Source organism: Coenobita brevimanus, chromosome 67 (assembly GCF_032717465.1).
Source record: "Coenobita brevimanus isolate Jiangsu-jjx chromosome 67, ASM3271746v2, whole genome shotgun sequence".
Taxonomy (NCBI): Eukaryota; Metazoa; Arthropoda; class Malacostraca; order Decapoda; family Coenobitidae; genus Coenobita; species Coenobita brevimanus.
Window position 1 is genome coordinate 30268834 of NC_137020.1, and position 15129 is coordinate 30283962.

The 15129-nt window shown below is 45.5% G+C and overlaps 1 protein-coding gene across 1 annotated transcript in view; it reads right to left on the reverse strand.

Annotated features, from left to right (window-relative positions):
- Graf (GTPase regulator associated with FAK) overlaps positions 1-15129 on the reverse strand; it is a 222567-nt gene that overhangs the window by 37537 nt on the left and 169901 nt on the right. Inside the window, exons 4-6 of the mRNA XM_080276959.1 lie at positions 3995-4105; positions 3436-3540; positions 2835-2909 (exon numbers count right to left, since the gene is read on the reverse strand). Coding sequence (XP_080133085.1) covers positions 2835-2909; positions 3436-3540; positions 3995-4105 — 291 coding nt within the window. The remainder of the gene's footprint in view (positions 1-2834; positions 2910-3435; positions 3541-3994; positions 4106-15129) is intronic.

The window sequence follows — 15129 nt, forward strand, 5'->3', positions numbered from 1 at the left end:
CCATCCCTGCTACACACAGGACAAAAGCAAAAGGGCATAACAGCCAGACCACCCTAAATGTGTATCAAGAAGCCCACACTCATCTTTAAAACCCCTCTCATAAGCTTATAAATCATCTAGGTATTATTCAAAGCTGTAACACAAATGTCTAAATGAAAAATATATTTAAAAATTATAATTAACTAATATTTAGCAGATTAGGAGTTTAGATCACTTCATTATTTCACATGGGTTAGTCATTCCCTTGCCCCTTCCCTTGTTAGGCAGTTACCCAAACTAATTAAATGGTAATGCAAAATCATTCAGCAACCAAAGAGGAAACTACTGTATTAGTAAATTAAATGCAAATTAATTTTAACCAAAGACACAACTAAGACCAACAAAAATAATTATATGGTTAGAAGAGATTATAGTACTTAGATGGTTATAGAGTAGAAGAGTTACAAGCTACCATGGATGGATGGATGGATGGATGGACAGGTAAATGGATGGATGCAAAGGTAAAGGAATGAATGTAAGGGTGTAAAGGTGATACAGTGATACACAGACAGCAGTACATTAACCCATATTGGCCCATACCTACGCTCCACACACCTGCACCCACAGTCATATTTCACGTACCTCCCACGACCTCTCTACACACTCATTTGACCTTTCATAATTACAGAATGGATACGAGTAATAACATTTCCCACGAAAGCCACATTTCCAATAATTTTGAAGGCAATTTCTCTCATTTACATGATACTTCATATATATATTCATTTTATTTGGCTAGGATTGAATCACACTGTAATCTATCCATCTACAGTACATATACTGTTTGGCAAATGCCTTAATCCCATAAAGGGTGGCCATACTAAGTTGAACTAATACTCTAAGTACTCAATTAAAGGTCAAAGAGTGTGTGTGAGTATATCTACAATTGTTTACATCTGCTAATGAATTTTGTAAGCTGAAGACAGATACATACAAAACACTGACAGGTAATGAAGAGAATAAGATGAGGGAATGGTGGTGACTGAAAAGGAAGGATGGATATCAAGGCTGATGATTACACTAATCATCTAAACCTTTCAGTTGGATGTATTTTTTGTTATCCTCTTACTACATCCAGATAATTTTATTCCACTTATGAGAGATTTTCTGAAGTCAAGAGCTTTGCTATTGTCTTCATATACTGCTTCACTGCAAGAAGTCTCTCTCAGGCTGAAAAAAAAACATCTGGAGGTAACAGTACAATGATGTCTCTTTAGATTGTATTCTTGTTACTGTAAACATTATTCATCCTCAGATGCTGGAGAGGGATGCCTTCAGTAACTTGGGGAGCACTGATATGACCAGGTAGTTCCACTGCCTTATCATACAATCGTCCCTCAATTCCCCTTCCCCCCATCCCTTAAAAGGAGGATGGTGGACTGCACAAGAAAGGTAACTTCGATATGCAGTGCAATGGGTTCACAGTCAGAGGAGTCACTCAGTCTCATGGAGACCTCCAATAATCCCTCCAAAACAAACGATGTTCCTAAAGCTGAATAATATCATCTAGCAGTAACAAGTATGAGATATAAAAACACATCATTGTATTTAATGGAAGTGTGGTTTGTTGGTATGCAAATGAAACCTGTCAATATCACAGGCATAAAAAAATGGAGGTAATTATGAGTGCAAGAGTTAAGGGGAAAAAATGGAACTGGAGAGGGAAGAAAGCCTGAATGAAAGACAGAGAATGGTTTTGTACAACTCTGGACAGCTGAACCTATCACACTCCCACTATTGGGCTGGCAGTTCATATATTTTACAAGCAGATTCTGAGCATAAATATGGGCAAATCTGTATAGTAAACAGTCAGAAGTACCAATTCAAAAGAAAATTATTCATAAATCCCACATTTCACAAAGACAGGATGGCTAAATACAACCAACCAAACAATGCAAGTGTTCTAATTTCAGATGTCCCCAATTGTATATGAAGGGAGCTTGGCATAAAGGAGAGTACAGTATATGGTTAGCTAAAGGAGAAGGAGGAATAAAACCAGTGGGAAGTGAAATATAAGTATATTAATGATTGGATTACCTTTGTGAGTTTTTATGTTGTTATTGCTGTGGTCCTGGATTCAAGTGGATGTTAACTTTGCATATGGAGATACAGTGATCTAAAGTGCTTTGTGGAATAAGCAATGCATGGATGTAACAGTTCGTGTGAAAAATCTCATGTGTGTTGAATCTGAACAGGGCTGGGACTGAGGTGTGGGAGGGCGATGGCAAGTAACAGTAACAAAACGGGTATATGGTGCAGAGATTGCATAAAAAATGTGTACCTGTAGAGTGTGAAGTGTGCAAATGAAGATGAGGTGAATGTGAGAGACAGAGGCAGAGATGAATGTGAAAAGGAGTTGTGGTGGTGGTGGTGGCAGCGGTGGATGAATCCAAGAGGTTGTTGTTGTGGAGAATGTGAGGGGAAGTAGTGGTTGTGGTCATGAATTTGATAGGTAGTAGTGGCTGTGATGAAGAATGTGAGAGGTAGTTGTGGTGGTGAATGTGACAGGTAGAAGTGACTGTAAATGTGAGAGGCAATGGGTGGGAGGTAATAGTAGTGGTGGACGTGAGAGGCAGCAGTGGTGGTACCTGGGAAGTAGGACATGTAGTGGTTGCAGTGGTGGTGAATGTGATAGTACTGGTGGTGAATGTGGGAGGTAGCAGTGGTAGTGTTCATGAATTTGGGAGGTAGAAAGTTACAGTAGTGACTAAGTTAAAGTATTACTGTATGGAGAGCATGTGGAGTGTGGTGAGGGCCATGTTGGGGGTGTGAGGGGGTGGGGAGGGACACAGTACCGTCTTACGGACCTCCAGCATCTTGTTCTTCAGCTGTGTGGACTCCTGCCGGGTTGCATTGAAGTTCTCACGCGCCTGTGGCATCAATGGTGGTGATGGCACATATTCGGCAGCAGTTATTTCCCAAAACAGCAGCAGCAGCAGTCACAGCATAAGAGGCGTATAAAGCAAAAATTACAGTTATTAATAATGTACTGAACTGTATTACTGCATGCAGATCTGACGTGTATGGTATTAAATTATACTAGACTGGAAGGGTTCTAAGTAGAGGTCATACCTCCACCATGCTGAGCAATTCCATATTTACTGAAAGTAAGAATGTGTTCATGTATTTCACCAAACTTTCATCAAAACTAAATTACTGTACTACATCCTAGAGTCAAGAGGAATATCCCCAACAATTTTTACAATGATTCTCCGAAGAGGACCAAAGACTGACTACATAACAGAGACAAGGGTAAAAATAGACTCCATCATCTTTCAGCAGCAGAAGTAATGACATCGGCACAAAACAAGTATTTAAAAAAAAAAAAAAAAAAAAAAAAAACTTGTGAGCATGATGAATTGAAACAAATATAATGTAAGATATTGAGACACTGACCCGCTGGACCCTGACTTGCAGATCTCTGAGGTAAAGGTTGCAGTCACTGAATACCTCGTGGCCCTGATGGTAAAACGTCAGCCACCCGTACATGTAACTCAGCAACTGCAACACAAAGTCAACAATAGTGGATGGCAGCATTTTCAAACTTGTGTGAAATGCTCCTTTCAGTTATCAGTAAACAGAGAATTTACATCTCCAAAGACATGATGAAAACTTATGTTACTTGTGCTTAGTACAGTGACCCCTCCATATGTGTTGATCAAGTGTTAACCTCAGGTAGTGGAGAGGGATGCCGTCACATGTTGGCACCAATATAGCTGAGCTGCTCCACTGCTCAGTTATACAAGACTCCCTCATCTATCTCCCTAGTCCCCAAATGGGGGATGGTGTTCTGCAGGAGGAGGGCAACTTCAGCCTGTAGTCTACAGGGTTCACATTCAGATGACCCTGAGGTTGCAAGTACTACTACTACGGCTACTATGATTACTAATAAAACTTGACAATTACTGTGCAACCTTGCATTCCCAAACAAACTGCTGTACTGTACTGTACTCACTGTCTCAACAAACTCAAACTTCTTCCTCTCCTGTGCCTCCTGCAGCAGATAGACGTAGTCGAGGGAGGCGTGCACAAAGTGACGCTGTTCCATCTCCACCGACGCGTCAGCCTGCGGAGAAAGAAATGAGAAGCTTGATATGGTGTGGAGAGAGAAATGAGAGGCTTGATACAGTGGGAAGCGGGAAATGAGAAGCTTGATATGGTGGAGAAAGAAATGGATGGCTTGATAATGTGGGCACAAAAATGAAAGGATTGATATGATGGGACATAACAAAAATGAGAAGGGTGAGAGGTGAGGCAAAGTGTTTGATAATACAGTACAGAGTACTGATCATAATAAATTTGATGTGTTACAGTGTTGTAATTTATTCCCCCACTAGAAGCATATAAACCCAGGGCTACACTACTAATTCTGGGCATATAGTATATTATAAAGCAAGACTGACCAGTCACTTATCCCTGAGAGGCATTATGTGATCAATAAATTTCAACCATCCCATGGATTTAAAACCTTTATGGATCACATCTGACTGAAGTGCCTTAACCCACTTAGCAATCTATCTGTTGGCTATGCGATTGCCACCCAACATGGTAATTGGTTTCCCTGTGGAACAAGAAACAATTAGGCTTGTCATTCAGTGCAGCCACCTGAACCTGACTGCTAGGTGGTGAACTCTCACACTGAAGGGTTTAAAGAAGAATATGTGTAACTTACAAACCTAGACCTTTCTCTAAACCTAAGTATAATCATCTGGTATTGACAAGAATAATATACAAAAGGTGTCACTGTACTGAGATGAATGGACACGCGATAAATGGTACAACATGTGGCACAATGCCAAGAATTTTGAAGTCTTAAATGATGAATGATGGAGGCAGATGGAGTAGAAGGAAAGATAAAAGTGAGAGGATCAACAACGGGGAATATGTGGGATGTGAATGAAGGAGAAATGAAAGACAAGCAAGTGATAGAACAGAAAAGGGATATACATACAAACATACATATATATACTGTATATATATATATATATATATATATATATATGAGAGAGAGAGAGAGAAAGAGAGAGAGAGTTAAGTAAAGCACAAGTCTAGACACAATAGGTAAAGAGACAGAGAGAATTCCAACGCATCCTGCCATTCAAATTTATTCTTCCTACTTTCATGTGGTTTTATTTAACTTAGGAAAGATCTTTTAAGTATACAGATTAACAAATGCTATAATTAATCCATGCTAGTTCCAAGTCTCCCCAAAACTGGAAAAAAAAAAAAAAAAAAAAAAAATGTCCAGAAGCAGCCAGAATGAAATAAAAAATGTCACTGAGGTGAGGAGGTAAAATCAATCCAGGTATATAACTCCTCTCGCTCACTCCTCCTCCTCCTTCCCCTCCTCCGTTCCTTTCCTCTGTCTTCTATCCCTCGCATCGCTCGTCTTCCCCTCCTCAACCTCTTTGTGCCATTCTTCTTTCCTTCAGCTCTCCTGCTCATGCTCCTCCTTCTCCTCCTCTTACTACCTTTCCTTCCCTCATTCTATTCTCCTCCTCTTGTCACTCTTCTTCCCTCCTCCTCTCATCTTGTCGCTCTGCTCTCCTCCTCCTCCTCCTCTTGTCTGTACTCATCCCATCGTCCTCACCTCTTCTGCCTCTTGTCACCCTTCATCCCCTCCCTAATCAATACCAGTGCTCTCTCTTACCCTGCATATAATCGTCTGGAGGCAGCAAGCATTCCCCAGTAAAACACCTCATCGTACTAAGGAGGGTACTAGGGTAAGAAAAGTCTATGGATTTCGTTTGCCTTGTTTCATGCACAACACTTGAGATATTTATTCTTGAGTTGGAAGACCTATGACTTGGAGGTGAAGAAGGGACAGTAAAATGCATGTACACACATTCTCTCTCTCTCTCTCTCTCTCTCTCTCTCTCTCTCTCTCTCTCTCAGACGTGACAGAATATGGGCGACAATAGGATTCGTGACGGGTGGATGTGAAAAGTGGAATAGATAAGTTAATGAGAGAGAGAGAGAGAACTGGGAAACGTAAAGTTGTGTGTGTGTGTGTGTGTGTGTGTGTGTGTGTGTGTGTGTGTGTGTGTGACCTTTTCTCCTGGCCTGATAACCTGATAGAGTTGACCATAACCACCCCTAGCCACACCCACACCCACCCTGTCGCATTCACACCTAACCCACCCTCACCCTGCCACACCCACACCCATCCAAAACCATCCTGCCACATCAACATCCACCCTGTCGTACCCACACCCACCTCCACCCTACCACACCCACTCTGTCACATCCACCCAACCACACCCACACTCACACCCATCCTGGCCCAACCACACCCACCCTACAACATGTAGACCCACCCTCTCCCACCCATCCCTATCCAGCCACTCTCATCGAAACAGATTCTCTCTCTCTCTCTCTCTCTCACACACACACACACACACACACACACACACACACACACACACACACACGTCCATCACCCTTTTCTGTTCTGTCTCACCCTGTACCCTGTCCTGCCTCACCCTTCACGATGACCTGCCTCACTCCTACCTTGACCTTCCTCGCCCCTCACCCTACCCTGCCTCACTCCTCCCCTGTTCTATCTTACCTGCCTCACCTTTCACCCTACCTCACCACTCTCCTGTCCTGCCTCTCCCCTCCTCATGACCTGCCTCAACCATCCAGCACACTGTTATCATATATTATTATTCTTACTCTCACTAAGCACTGTTACTTAGCCTAATGGACACCTCTCACTGTGAAATAGGACGGCTTCATTAACACTTTTTTAGCACGTTAACACATTTATTTATCTATTCACCTCTCTATCTATCAGTCTATCTATTTACCTATCTATCTGTTGAATTGTTACCTGTTGCATTAATTCCTTTAGTAACATTATTTTTATTTTCTGTTTTCTTCGGGCTCAGATTAATTTATTCAGGTGAAGTGACTCGCTGTAGTGAAAGGATGGGAAAGCCTCCGTCAATCCCTTCACCAGGACGGTTTTTATTTTTTCTATAGGAGGTAAAGTTAGACGATTTTATTCAGCTGAAGACTCGTAGTGAAGAGGCTACGGGATCTCCATTCAGGACTCCCGCCCCCCCCCGTAGTGACCCCCTTCGTTATATTTAATTCTTTGTTCCTATATTATGATTCTCTCTCTCTCTCTCTCTCTCTCTCTCTCTCTCTCTCTCTCTCTCTCTCCATTACTCCCCACCTTGGTCTCTTATACAACCAAAATACCAGTTAAAGCAGATGATGTTGTTGATCTGTTGTTGTCGTTGGTACTGTGAGAGGCGCATCCAAACGGTGAGGGGGGGGGGTGAAGGTAGGGGGGTAGATAGGGGGGGTGAAGGTAGAGGGGTAGATTGGGGGGGTAGATGACAGGGTAGGTGGGGGCAGGAATGAAGGGAATGGCCCCCTCCTTGAAATATTTAATCCCTTTATTGCGCTCACCCTCCCATTTTTTTTTTTTATTCTTCCTGTCACCAAACTAATATGTCGCTGTAACAAGGGATTGACGGTTGAATATGATGCTAGTCACAAAGAAGTGCTACTAGAAGGATGTCGAACCATAGTATCGTCTTATTCCGCCACTGAGCTACAAGAAATTAGCTGCAACAGGTAGATATAGGGGTAGAATGTTGTGCTAGTCACGAAGAAGTGTTTTTAGAAGGATGTTGAGTCATAGTATCATCTTATTCCGCCACTGAGCTACAGGAAATAAGCGCAAAAGGACGAAACTGCGGTAGAACGTTGTAATAGTCACGAAGAAGTGCTATTAGGATATCAAACTGAATGACCTGTAGTAGAAGAGAGGAACCACACAATACAGTGGCAATATAAGGGCCCGTCCACACGTATGCTCGAACAAGTGTTGGCAACATGTAAGCAACACAGTAACGAACACGCTGCAAACATGTTGGGAACAGCAGCGTCCAGGTCATGTTGGCATCATCATCATGAAGTCTTAGCTGCCTGGTATGGACACACTTCTCCTATCACCTCTGCTGCCAGTGTTCGAAGCTGCACTGAAACATGTTTGCATACATTTGTCCAAATATTGCTGCAAACATGTTCCCGAACATGTTGCCGGCCGTGTTGCCAACATACGTTCGAGAGCACGTGCGGACGCGCGCTAAGACAATGCTAAGGTTCTACATCCCTGCCATAGCATTTCTTTGGGACTAGTTTCCTTTAATATATCGTTAAAACTGAGCATTCATGAGGGAGAGGTGGCAATTTCAGACCAGATCAGAGTAAAAAGAGTATAGTAGTTCCTGTAGTAATAGACAGATCGGGAACAGTACAAAAATATATACCGGTAAAAGAACGGCGAGTGGAATTTAGTAGGGGAGTACGAAACGGTGGAAGGGGAGGAATTACTGTAGTCTGGAGGGACTGGAACTGTTTAATGGACTGGAACTACATAAAACCAATGGAAATGCTAGTAGATTCTTGTAGTAATAGGCAAAATAGGAGCAGAGCAGAAAAACTGGCCACAGAAGTAATAGGAATGAGAGTTGTACTTAGTCCCAGGAAAACAGCAAAAGATGGAAGGGGAGGCATCAACTTGGAGGGAATGGCAATACACAAAACCAATGGAACTGCTGGTAGATTCTTGTAGCAACAGACACAACTGCGGTGGAGATGAAGTGGCCAAAGAAATATCAATACGAAGAGTGAGATAGCTATATTTAACGGCAGGAGAATAGTACAGGGTGGAAGGGAGGAGTTAACCCAGACAAAAAGAATAAAAATAATGTCTGATCTTGAAGTAGTAGGAACAGGGCAAAAAATAGGCAGCATAAAAATCAATAACTGAGGTAAGACAGAGTAACGCCGAGAGAACAGCAACAAGAGGGATTTATAAAGTACCACTGAATAGTTTTTTTTTCTTTATTAACAGAAAGGGGGCAGTGCAGAAAAATTAGCTACAGAAAAATAAAAAGCACGAGAGTAAGAGTAGAATTTTGTAACATTTAGTAGAAGAATAATAGGTAAGGGTGGAAGGGAGAAGCCAGGCCAAACAGCAGCCGTGGAAATATTAGCAGTTCTTACAAAACCACAATAGGAATAGTATATATAAAACTGGTAACAGAAAAAATCGATAGGGAGAGCAAGAAAGTAGCATATACTGTGAAGTGAGATTTGCAAACGATGAAAGGAAGGCAACAGCTCAGTAAAACCAAGAGATAATATTGGTTTTTTGAAGCAGTAGGAATGGCAGGATGGGCTTAAAAATGCAGGGAGAAAAAAGAAATACGAAATGCAAGAAAGCGTCACCCAGAGACTGGCAAGAATAACAGCAGTAGCGGAAGAAAGAGTCACACACCAGGGGAAATGCCTCTTGTATCAATAACAGTAACAGTACAATAAATAAATAAATACATAAATAAACAGTAGCATGAACCACAGTGTTACGGGGAGACCACAGTGAATCAGTGGAAGCAGTTCCTGTACCAATGACGGTACCAGAAGCACAGGAAAAAAACGACAGCTGGGGGAGGGACAGTAAAACACCTAGAAAGCAACAGCAACAGTAGAGCCGTTGAAATAGCAGCTGTTTTAGGAGGACAGAGAACTCATACAGTACCACGAGAGACATAAGAGAAAGAACAAATAACAGGAATAAGAGAAATGGCAGTACTAGGGGTGTGAAAGTAGCAGAATCTGACAGGCAGCTTAGTAATGGGATAGGCGAAAGTACGAAACGACTGGGGAAGGAAGAGTACCAAGAGAAAATGACAGCAGTGAGAGAGAGAGAGAGAGAGAGAGAGAGAGTAGTACCAAGAGAAAACGACAGCAGTGAGAGAGAGAGAGAGAGAGAGAGAGAGAGAGAGAGAGAGAGAGTAGCAGAGGGAAGGATGGAGACAGGGACGCTTTTGGACAGAACCAGGTGACAGAAAAATAAGAGTAACAGAAAGATAGACAACAGAAGGAAGAGAGAGAGAGAGAGAGAGAGAGAGAGAGAGAGAGAGAGAGAGAGAGAGGCAAAGAGTAGCAAAGGGAGGGAGGTGGGGATGGAGGAGGAAGAGTAGGATGATGATGATGATAACAAAGGAAGAAAGAAAATGTGATTGAAACTGCAGTAGAGAGAGGGTGTGCGGGAGAGAGAAAGTGTGAGAGTAACAGGGAGTGAGAGGGCGAGGGAGAGAGAGTACCAGAGGGGTGGAGGGAGAGGAGGGAGGGATGGAGGGAGTGGAGGGAGGGGTGGGGGGGGACTATAGGACACAAGCCCCTCTCTTATGTTGCTCTGTTGGACGCACCTCAACCTCCTGCCCACGCGTTTCTACTCTCCTCTCTCTCTCTCTCTCTCTCTCTCTCTCTCTCTTGCCTCCACCCCTCACCCTCCCCCTCCCTCTTCTCCCTTCCTCCATCACTTAAGTTTTTCCCCTCTCCCTCCCTCCTTCTTTCCCTCGTGTCCTCCTTCTCCCCTCCGTCTCCATCAGTACTCCTCACTTCTGCCCTTCCCCCTCTCTCTTCCTCCCTTTCTCTCTCTCTCTCTCTCTCTTTCAGTAGTACCACACACACCCTCCTCTCACCCTCCCTTGTCTTCTCTCCTTCACTATCTCACTCCTCATCCCCCCCTCACCCTTCCTTCCCGTCATCTCTCCTTCACTTCTGTATCTCCCTTCCTATCGCCCTCTCAGTATCTCTTTTTCTCTTTCATCCTTTTCTCTTCCTCCCTTTTTCCTTTTCTCTCCCTCTCTCCCTCTCACCTTCCTCCCATATTTTCCCCTTTCCCCCTGCTTCCTGTCTCCCCTCCCTCTCCTCCCTATCACCCTTATGGACCCTCTTTCTCTCCCCCTCTCCCTTTCCTCTTTCCCTGTCACCCTCCCTCCCTCTTGCATCTCCCTTCCTTTCCCCTCATTTCCTCCTCTCCAGTAAGTACAGCCCCCCCTCCCTCCCTCCCTCTCTCTCTCTCTCTCTCTCTCTTTTTCTCTCGCTCTCTCTCTCTCTCGTTCAGTGTTTTCTTCCTCCTCCGCTCCCTTTCTGTCCCTTCCTACCCCTCCTTCCTCCCCTTACCCCCTTCTTTCAAGCTCCCCTCTCTAAATTCCTCCCAGGCCCTTGGCCAAAATGTTCTCTCTCTCTCTCTCTCTCTCTCTCTCTCTCATGAGTACTTTCTCTCTGAAGCCCCAACTCTCTCTCTCTCTCTCTCTCTCTCTCTCTTCTCTCTCATGAGTACTTTCTCTCTGAAGCCCCAACTCTCTCTCTCTCTCTCTCTCTCTCTCTCTCTCTCTCTCTCTCTCTCTCATGAGTACTTTCTCACTGAAGCCCCAACTCTCCTTTCAGCTTCAAATTCTCTCTCTCTCTCTCTCTCTCTCTCTCTCTCTCTCTCTCTCTCTCTCATGAGTACCTTCTCTCTGAAGCCCCAGCTCTCCCTTTAGCTTCAAACTCTCTCTCTCTCTCTCTCTCTCTCGCTTCCTTCGCTCCAGGGCCAAATCCAAACTAGACCAGTCCCACCTACACACCTCCTCCCTCCCCCCACCCCCACACCTCCCCTCCTCTCCCCTCCAATTCCCCCACCCCCACACCTCCCCTCCCCTTCCCTACCCCGAAACCTCCTCTCCTCTCCCCTGCTCTACCCCCACTCCTACACCTCCCCTTCTTTCCCCCCACCCCCACTCCCACACCTCCCCTCCCCTACCCCTACCCCCACACCTCTTTCCTCTCCCCTCTCCCCTTCCCTCACCCCTCATATTCAAATTCCATTCTTCCATCTCCCCTTCTCTCTCTCTCTCTCTCTCTCTCTCTCTCTCATATACAATCCCCCCAACTCCTCACGTATACATTCTCCTCACCCCCTCCCCCATCCTCTCCCCTCCCCACAGCCTTCCCCCCACTCTCCCCTTCCCTCCCCATTCACTGATATTTCCATCCACCCCCCTCACGACAATTCACAAAGGGATAACTCAAAATTTACACACTCACTTCCCCTCCCCCATCCCTTCCCCTCAGGCCCCTCTCCCCCTCCTTTCGTCCATTCACCCCCCTTACCTCCTGTCCCTTCCTTCCCCCTTTTACCTCCTCTCCCCTCCTTCCCTCCCCTTTACCTCCCCTCCCCTCCTTCCCTCTTCTTTACCTCCTCTCCCCTCCCTGCCTTTTACCCCCCCCTCCACCTTCCATACTTTTCTTCATCCCTTCCTTCCTTCCGCCATCTTTCCATGCACTTTTCCTCTCCACCCCCCCCTACCTTCCCCTTCCCTCTCAATTCATCAGATCCCCCTCCTTCCTCCATCTCCCCTCTCCCTCCACTCTTTCTCTCCCCCTCCCCCTCCACATCCGCCAGAAATTCCAGCTTCCACCCACACAAAATGCACCCTCCACCCATCTCCACTGTTTTTACTCTCCTCTCCACCCCTCCCTCCCTCCCTCCCTCCCTCTCGATCCTCCACTCCTTCTCTCCACTTTCCCTTCCTTTCACATCCTTATCTCCATCCCCCTTTTCTTCCTCCCTCTTCTCCATCCCTCCCTTCCTTCCCTCCCCCTTTCCTTTCTATCTTTTCATTTTCATCCTCTCTTTCCCTTCTTATTCTCTCCCTCTCCCCTCCTTCTTCCCCTCTTCCTTCCCCCCCTCCTTCCCCTCCTCTCCTCTCCCCTCTTCCCTCCCTCCCCACCCACCCGCTGACACTGCACCCTCCACCCTTCTTCACTATTTTTTTCTCTACCTCTCCATCCCTTCCGCCCACAAACCCACCCGTTGTCTCTCCCCACCTTATATTTCTCCCCTCCCTTCCCCGTCCCTCCCCCTCTCCCCTTCCCTCCCCTCTTCTGCTTCCCTCTTCCCTCCCTCCAGACGTTTCCTCTACCCTCCATTCTTCTTCTAATACCCACTTCCTTTTCACACCTAACAATTTCTCCCCCTCTTTCCTCCACTCCCTCCCTCTTCCCCTCTCCAGTCCTCCCCTCCTCTTTTTTCCCCTCCTTTCCATCCGTCCCGCCCACGATCCAAACCTTCTCGCTCCACCTTATGCTTCTCCCCTCCCTCTCTCCTTCTTCCATCTGTCTCCTACCACCTCTCTCCCTCTCCCCTATCTCTGTTTCCCCTTTCAATCCTTCTCCTACACTCTTTCCCTTGTGGTCTACTATCCCCTCATCTCTCTCTCTCTCTCTCTCTCTCTCAAAATTCCTAATCCTCCCTCTCTTCTCTCACTCTCTCTCTCTCTACATCCCCCCTCTTATTTGCATGCTCCTCCATCCCCTCTCCTCTCCTTCTCCACACTCCCCCACCATCACCTCCCTCCCCCTCTATCCACACCCTCCCCTCCCCTCCCCCACCCTTACAAAACACGCGACACCCAAACCAGTTCCCCGTCCTTGTTTTACACCTGACAATTATCAATATCTTGTATCCGACACAGTCATCATACCTACCCGCCTTATGTTACGGCTGAGACGTGTGTGTGTGTGTGTGTGTGTGTGTGTGTGTGTGTGTGTGTGTGTGTGTGTGTGTGTGTGTGTGTGTGTGTGTGTGTGTGTGTGTGTGTGTGTGTGTGTGTGTGTGTGTGTGTGCAAAGTAATAATAATTTTTGGATTATTTATTCATCGCAGCCAATGGCTGAAAATACACTGGTAATCTAGTAGACTAATCTAAGGGGGTCAACAGGCTGACCCTGGCTGCTCCTGAGGGTCACCGATACACTATAACCAAGCCTCACCGACGCTGGAGTGCGGCGTAGGAACAAGGGGACAGACAACCTAATCTTTACCCCGTTGAGTTACGAACCCTTGCAGGTCTTCCACCACAGCGCACCTTGAGCTCCACTTGAGAGGTGAGAGCTGACCTCACCCAAGGAAGCAGCGTGGTCTGAGCAGGGCTCCAACTCGGGTTACTGGGGGTCAAGTGCTCAGTCATCCGTGCCACCAGGATTACGTGTGTGGAGGGGAAGGCTTTTTTATACACAGATAATATGACAACAATTTTTCGCTCGTGGCCTTTGGTTCCTTCTTCTTCGCATAAACAAAAAAATAGTGTATTTCTTAACTCAATTATCCACATACGTTTCTGCCAGACCAATGATTATTCTTTTTACGGACCAATGCTCTAAAAATAAATAAAACTCAGTATTTTCTTAGTAGTGGTGTCCCGGAAATTTGCGTGAGGCTTGGAAATAAGACTGAGTCACTGGAATTGCCACTGTGGTAAATCAATACGAATTCTGGTTGTTTGTGATGTGGAGACATAAAAAGAAATAATATACAGGGAGAACTGAACTCTCTCTCTCTCTCTCTCTGTCTCTCTCGTTGCTATCATCATTATTCTTTCAACTCATGCTTTCACAACCAGGCTTATGCAACTTCCATTCCCCCCCCCTCCCTCCCTCTCTCTCTCTCTCTCTCTCCCCTTCAGCATGTTTTTCTCCCGGGAACCAATTCTCGTGTTTTTCACTCCCCCTCTCACCTCACAGGGAGGGAGGGAGGGAGAGAGAATATATGGAAGGGAGGAGAAAAGTAAAGGGAGAGAGAGAGAGAGAGAGAGAGGGAGAGAGGAAGGGAAGGAAGAAAAACAGGATAGAGGGAGGGATGGGATGGTGGAAGAAAGGAGAGAGAAAAACAGGATGGAGGGAGGGATGGGAGGGTGGAGGAATAGAGAGAGTAAGGGAGAAAGGGAGAATATATGGAGAAGAAGAAAAATACAGGGAGGAGAAAGAGAAGAGGATCCAATATCGACATGGAGAGAAAGATGGGAGAGGAAAGATGGAAAGGGAGAGAAAGGGAGGGTAGAAAGGAGAGGAGTGGAGGAAGAAAGGGAGATAGAGAAGGGATAGGAATATGAAAGGGAGAGAGAACAGGAGGGAGAAAATAAGGGAGAGATGAGATGAAGAGAAGAAAGGGAAGTGGGAAAGGGAAAAGGAGGGAGTCATTCTGAAAGGGGATGGAAAGGGAGTAGGAGAAGAAAAGGAAGAGGATGGGGAAAGGGAAGGGAAATGTGGGAAAGAGGTAAAGGGGAGGGGAGGAAGGGAAAAGGAGAGGGCAAGGGGAAAGTGGAAGATGTATGGAAAAGAGGGGAAGGAGGAGAATGGGAAGAGGAAAGAGGAAAAAACTGGGAAAAGAGAGGGGGGGGGGAAAGAAAGAAAGAGACGAAGAAAGGAGGCAGAGAGGGGAAAAGTAAAAAAAAAAAAA